At 43.9% G+C, this 7,629-nt stretch overlaps 1 protein-coding gene across 1 annotated transcript in view; it reads right to left on the bottom strand.

The window, feature by feature from the left end:
- Positions 1-298: 298 nt before the first annotated feature.
- adck5 (aarF domain containing kinase 5) overlaps positions 299-7,629 on the bottom strand; it is a 129,448-nt gene continuing 122,117 nt past the window's right edge. The window contains exon 15 of the mRNA XM_072254263.1: positions 299-892. Within this exon, the coding sequence (XP_072110364.1) occupies positions 787-892 (106 nt within the window). The 3' untranslated portion in view covers positions 299-786. The remainder of the gene's footprint in view (positions 893-7,629) is intronic.

Genomic DNA, 7,629 nt, shown 5'->3' with positions numbered 1-7,629 from the left:
CTGTGCAGCACCATGCTACCATAGTGGTTGGCATGATGCTATTACAGCCCAGGGTGGAATTCAGTTCAGGTGCCGTCTCTAAGGTGTTTGTACTCTCTCCCTGTGGAATACATGGGGTTCCTCCCACAGTCCAAAGACGTACCAGGCAGTAGGCTAACTGGTCATTGTAAACTGTCCTGTGATTAGGCCAGGGTTAAATAGGTGGGATAGTAGGCAAAACAGCTTGTTGGGCCTAGGGGCCACGCTGTATCTCTGAATAAATACTCAGTGTACACACAACACAACAAAAAAGTGAACTTCAGTAAACAACTTTACTTAAAATACTTGCAGTAAAAACATTTTCTCTACACATGATGAAGGTTAATATTTGAGGCCATGCCTTTGTTTCTTAACAGTTAATCTGGGTTTTGGGCAGAAATCGAGAAGCTGAGTGAGCTTTGATACTATTTGGCCAAAGTCTGATCCTTAACAGGAGCTCAACTCTCCTTATTCATTGTACTTCATGACCGCTGGTCTGTGGTCTGTTCAGAGCTGGTCCATGGGCTGTGCTGGCAGCTGGTGTGTGTGGATCAACACCCAGGTGCTAGTGTAACCTAGTGTGTAGCCACGTCACTGTGGGCCATCATTCCTTCACCATCAGCGTGTTCCAGCACTCTCGTTCTCACCACGGCTCCATCTAAGAGGAAAGCTGCATCTCGGCATTTCTTCTGTGTCATGAGGCAAGAAAGGAACAAGCTTCCCCAACGAGATGGGCAGCATTCTCCCACAGCAGAGCATTCCAGCCCACTACTGTACCAGGTAATTGTATAGGTTGTCATCAGGGGCCATTAGCCCAAAGTAGCCAAGCATACGGAAGACGACCGAGACAATTTTCATCATGAGGCTTTCTGACCTGAGAGACAAACAGAGAATACAGTCACCAAACACAGCAGACAGCTCCAGACACACTTCCACTGTGATTATCCCGATGCCTAGCATGGAAATGGGTTCTTTGGGCCCACTCATCTAGTCTGACCAGAATGCCCACCTCAACTAATCCCATTAATCTACGTTTGGCTCATCACCGTCAGGTCTCAACCCAAGCTCCACACCTATACTTCTCCCCAGTTCTCTTCAAGCTAATGACATTATGATCACTAGATACAAAGGGGTCCCCTACACAAACCTCTGTCACCAGCCCTATCTCATTCCCTCACACGATATCTAGTATTGCATTCTCACTAGTTAAGACTTTATGTACTGGTTAAGGAAACTTTCCTGAACACATTTGATAAACTCTATCCCATACAGCCCTTTTACAGTATCGGAGTCCCAGTCAATAGGTTCTTGATTAACTGAGGGTGTTAAAGGTTATGGGGAGAAGACAAGATAAGGGGGTTGGTTGGGCCAAATGGTCTAATTCTGTTCCTATGTCTTACGATCTTAAAACTTTCCTGCTCATGAACCTGTCTAACATTGCAAACACTAACTGTACCTGCAGCTCTCGTTCCATACACTCACCCGTGTGGAAAAACTTGCCCCTTTAAACTTTTTCCCTCTCACCTTCAACCAGTGTCCTGCTTTCAGACCCTGGGGGAAAAGATTGGCCATCCACCTTATCTACACGTTTCATGGTTTTAAATTCATCTGCCTCCTAAACACCAGGAAAAACTGTTCCCCCTATCCACTCTCTGTAACTCAACCCATCTAGGCTCAGCATCATCTAAAGTTAAAAGTACATTTATTATCAAATTACACATATGTCACAGAGTCGTATGAAGTACAGCACGTAAATCACACCCTTTGGCCCATCTAATCCATAGCAAAACCATTTAAACTACCTACACCAGGACCACAGCCCTCCACATCCCTACCAACCATGTCCCTATCCAAACTTCAGCTGATGCAGATCTCAGCAAGCCATGATTGTCGTCTTCATTATCCATTACACTGCCAATAAGAGTCAGATTTAATATCATCAGCACAGATCATGAAATTTGTTAACCTTATGGCAGCAGTACAATGAAATACATGATACATAAACATAGAGAAAAAAACTAAGTTATATTAAGTATATAAATGTATTAAATAGTTAAGTTAAAATTAGCGCAAAAAAAGAAATAGAATTAGTGAGGTAGTGTTCATTTATAAATCAGATGGCAGAGGGGAAGAAGCTGTTCTTGAATCACTTCAGGCTCCTGTACCTTCTGCCCGGTGGTAACATTGGGAAGAAGGTATAGCCTGGGTGATGGGGATCCTGTATCATGGACATTGTCTTCCTAAGGTCATCCACAAATTTGCTGATCGTTATCTACATTATCATCCCGATCACTGATACAGATGACAAACAACAAAGGATCCAGCTCTGATCCCTGCAGCACACCGCTAGTCACAGGCCTCCAGTCAGAGGAACAACCCTCTACTACCACTCTCCATCTTCTCCAACGATACCAATATCTAATTCAATTTACTACCTCAGCCTGAATAGCAAGTGACTGAACCTTCTTGACCAGCCTCCTAGGCAGGACCTTGTCAAATGCCTTGCTAACGTCCAATGTAGACAACATGTACCTGCCTTTCCTTCATCAACTTTCCTGGTAACTTGCTTGAAAAACTCAGTAAGATTGGTTAGACATACCTACCATGCACAAACCCATGCTGACTATCCTTAATCAGTATATGTCTATCCAAATACTTATACAGCCAGTCCCTTAGAATACCTTCCAATAACTTTCCCACAACCGATGTCAGATTCACCAGCCTATAATTTCCAAAGGGCTTATGTTTCGACTTCTTAAATAGCAGAATAACATTGGCTATCCTGCAATCTCCTGTCGCAATTTCTGCAGTTGCCTCCCGTAGGGTCTGAGGGAACACCTTGTCAGGCCCTGGGGATTTATCCACCCTGATTTGCCTCAGGTTAGCAATCACCTCCTCCTCTCATCTGTACAGGGTCCATGAAGTTAATGCCACTTTACCTCAATTCTATAGACTTTTGTCCCTCGCAGTCCATTTGCTCTTAACATACTTGTAGAATCCTTTAGGATTCTCCTTCACTTTGTCTGCCAGGGCAACTTCATGGCGTGTTTTGGCCTTCCTGAATTCTTCCTTAACATTCCTTGTGAAACTTCTTTGGCGTTACCACCTCAGAGGATGTGTCCTGGGTCCAGCTTGCTAAGTGCCATTACAAAGAAGACATGGCAATGCCTCTACTTAGAAGTTTGCAAAGATTCTAACAAACCTCTATAGATGCATGATTGAGAGTGAACTGGTACCTGTAACAGAAAAGCCTTCAAGAAGTAGTAGATCACAGGTAAGACTCTCCCACCATTGGGCACATCTATACAGAGTGCTAGCACAGGAAAGTAGTATCCAACGTCAGCATCCCCCCACCATTCAGGCTCTGCTCTCTCCTCACTGCTGCCATCACGGTGCAGCAGCCCTAGGACCCACATTACCGGGTTCAGGAATAGTTATTATCCCCAACCATCAGGCTGTTGAACCAGAGGAGCTAATTTCACTCACCCCAACACTAAACCCGTTCCACACACTATGGACTCACTTTCAAGGATTCTACAACTCACGACCTCAGTATTTATTATTATGTTGTTTCTTTATTGTATTTCACATTTTCCCCTCTGGCTGTTTGTCTACCTTTGTTGGTTCTCTTTGTATTTACTGTGAATGCCTGCAAGAAAATGAATCTTACAGTAGTACAAGGCCATAAAACATAGATGCAGAACTAGGCCATTCAGCTCGTCACACCAGCTCCATCTTTATCATGGCTGATTTATTATCCCTCTCAACCCCATTCTCCTGCCTTCTTCCCACAACATTTGATGCCCTGACTAACCGTTTTAAATGTATTCAATGACTTGGGCTCCACAGCCATCTTTGGCAATGAATTCCACAGATTCACCACCCCCTGGCTAAAGAAATCCTTCTTATCTCTGTTCAAATAGAGATTGCTATTCCACAGCCACTTCATCTTGTTCTAGACTCCTCCACAATTGGAAAAACAGCCTCTTCACATTCAGTCTATCAAGGCTTTTCGATACCGGACAGGTTCTAATTGGATAACCCCCTCACCACTTACTTTATCTTCTAAACTCGTGAGTACAGGCCCAGAGCCATCAAACACTCCTCATACATTAACCTTTTCATTTCCAGAATGACTCTTGTGAACCTCCTCTGAAGCCTTTCCAAAGCCAGCACATTATCCTAGATAATGGGCCAAAAACTGCTCACAGTACCCAAGTGCGGTCTGCCCCATGCATTACAAAACCTCAGCTCTTACATATACTCTATCCCTCTAAAAATGAATGCAAACATTGCATATGCCTGCCTTACCACCGATTCAAACTGCAAATTAACCTTTCGGGAATCCTACACAAGGAGTCCCAAACAACAGGAATTCTGCAGATGCTGGAAATTCAAGCAACACACATCAAAGTTGCTGGTGAACGCAGCAGGCCAGGCAGCATCTCTAGGAAGAGGTACAGTCGACGTTAGTCCTGACGAAGGGTCTCGGCCGGAAACATCCACTGTACCTCTTCCTAGAGATGCTGCCCGGCCTGCTGCATTCACCAGCAACTTTGATGTGTGTTGCAAGGACTCCCAAGTCCCTTTGCACCTCTGATTTTTGAATTTTCTCCTTTTTTAGAAAATAGTCTATACCTTTATTCCTTTTACCAAAGTGCATGACCATAAACTTCCCTACATCTTGTTCCATCTGACACCGCTTTGTCCACTCTCCCAGTCCTAGTCCTTCTGCAGACTCCCTGCTTCCTCCAGCTATCTTTGTATTGTCTGCAATCTTGGTCACAAAGCCATCAATTCCGTCATCCATATCAATGACACACAGTATAATATGAAAAGAAGCGGTCCCAATACCGACCCCTGCAGAACACCACCAGTCACAAGCAGCCAGCCAGAATAGGCCCACTTTATTCCCACTCTTTGCCTCCTTGGCCAGTCAGCTAATTTTATATCTATGCTAGTATCTCTCTTGTAATATTATAGGCTCTTGTTAAGGAAAGGTATTTTAATAATCCAAGGAAACGACATCTACTGACTCTCGTCTATCCTGCCTGTTATTTCCTGAAAGAATTCTAACAGACTTGTCAGGCAAGATCTTCCCTTGAGAAAACCATGGTGACTTTGTTCTACTTCGTCGTGCACCTCCAAAGCCTCATCCTTAGTAATGGACTCAAATAAAGGTCTTCTCAACCACTGAAGTCCGATTAACTGGCCTATAATTTCCTTTCTTCTGCCTGCCTCCCTCCCTTCTTAACAAGTGGAGTGACTTCTGCAACTTTCCAGTCCTCCAGAACCATTCCAGAATATAGAGATTCTTGTAAGGTCATTACTAATGCCTCCACAATCTCTTCAGCCACCTCTTTCAGAATTCTGGGATGTAACCCATCTGGTGCAGGTGTCTTAGCTACCTTCAGAACTTCCAGCCTTCCAAGCAGCTTCGCCCTTGTAATAGCAACTACACTCAATTCTGTACTCTGACACTCTCGAACAAAATACTTATTAAGTTCTTGTAATTTCTTCGTCCCCATTTCTACTTCTCCAACATCATTTTCCAGCAGTCCAATATCCACTCTTTTCCCCTTTTACTCTTAATATATCTAAGTAAAACTTTTGATACCCTCTTTGATCTCACCAGACCTGGAATACATTGCAATTAAGTGCTGTCCATTTTACCTGCCGCGGGAGATTTCTGCAATCATTTTGGTAGCGGTATACATTCCACCTCAGGCCAATGTCAAACAGGCTCTAGATAATTTGAGTAATGGGATTAATATGCACAAAACAGCACACCCTGACACCTTCACCATCATTTTGAGGGACTTTAACTAGGCCAGCCTGAAAAAATATCACTAAATAATTACCAACAATCAATCACCAGAGGAAACAACACACTGGACCACTGTAATGCCACCCCCAAAAATGCCTGCTGTGCTGTTCCACGCCCTGACTTTGGAAAGTCTTATCACCTAACTGTACTTCTACTCCCTGAATACAGGCAGAGACTGAAGGCTGCAGCACCAATAGTGAGGACCAAGAAATCATGGACAAGGGAAGCACAGGAGCGCATTAGGGATTCATCTTCAAATTTGGTATGCTGCAGTTGTTACTGACTTCATTAAAACCTTTGTAGATGAGTGTGTGCCTATGCAAACTTGCTGTACATTCCCAAACCAAAATTCATGGAAGAAGCAGGAGGTTTATCGTCTGGTGAGGGCTAGATCTGTGGCACTTAATTCTGACGACCCATATCTGTACAAGAAAACCAGGTGTGACTTGTGGATGGCTATTTCAAGAGCCAAGAAACAATTCCAAGCAAGGTTGGAGGTGATATTGGATGCACGTCCACTCTGGTAGGGTTTGCAAGACATTACTTTCAACAAAGTGAAACCCAATAGCATGAATGGCAGTGATGCTTCACTATCAGATGAGCTCAACACATTTGGACACTGCAACTCTTCCCCACTCCTCTTTACAAAACTGCTCAACCTTTGTCAGATTTCAAGGGGATCATGAGTGAACAGCCCTTTTCAAGTCCAACCACAAATTTTCAATTGGATTGAGGCCTGGACTCTGACTTGGCCACTCCAGGACATTAATTTTGTTGTTTTTAAGCCATTCCTGTGTAGCTTTGGCTTTATGCTTGGGGTCATTGTCTTGCTGGAAAATAAACCTTCACCCAAGTCGCAGTTCTCTTGCAGACTGCATCAGGTTTTCCTCCAGGATTTCCCTGCATTTTGCTGCATTCATTTTACCCTCTACCTTCACAAGCCTTCCAGGGCCTGCTGCAGTGACGCCTCCCCACAGCATGATGCAGCCACCACCATGCTTCGCGGTAGGGATGGTGTGTTTTTGATGATGTGCCGTCTCTAGTTTACACCAAACGTAGCGTTTAGCCTGATGGCCAAAAAGCTCAATTTTAGTTTCATCAGACCAGAGAACCTTCTTTCAGGTGACTTCAGAGTCTCCCACGTGCCTTCTGGCAAACTCTAGGCGAGATTTCAGGTGAGTTTTTTTTCAACACTGGCTTTCTCTTTGCCACTCTCCTATACAGCTGCAACTGATGAAGCACCCAGGCAACAGTTGTTGTATGCACAGTCTCTCCCATCTCAGCCACTGAAGCTTGTAACTCCTCCAGAGTTGTCATAGGTCTCTTGGTGGCCTCCCTCACTAGTCCCCTTCTTGCATGGTCACCCATTTCTTGAGGATGACCTGCTCTGGGTAGATTTACAGCTGTGCCATGTCCTTTCCATTTCTTGATGATTGACATAACTGTGCTCCAAGGGATATTCAGTGAGTTGTAAATTTTCTTGTATCTATCTCCTGCCTTGTGCTTTTCAATAACCTTTTTGTGGAGTTGCTTGGAGTGTTCTTTTGTCTTCAATGTGTAGTTTTTGCCAGGATACTGACTCACCAGCAGTTGGACCTTCCAGATACAGGTGTATTTTTACTACATACCATCAATTGAAACATCTTGACTGCACACGGTGATCTCCATTTAACTGATTATGTGACTTCTAAGACCAATTGGCTACACTAGTGATGACTTGTTGTGTCACATTAAAGGGGGATGAGTACTTTCGCAAATCAATTATTTTGTATTTTATATTTGTA

This window comes from Mobula birostris, chromosome 3 (assembly GCF_030028105.1).
Source record: "Mobula birostris isolate sMobBir1 chromosome 3, sMobBir1.hap1, whole genome shotgun sequence".
Lineage (NCBI taxonomy): Eukaryota > Metazoa > Chordata > Chondrichthyes > Myliobatiformes > Myliobatidae > Mobula > Mobula birostris.
Note: the sequence above shows the minus strand (reverse complement) of the source record. Positions and strands in the feature narration are given on the sequence as shown.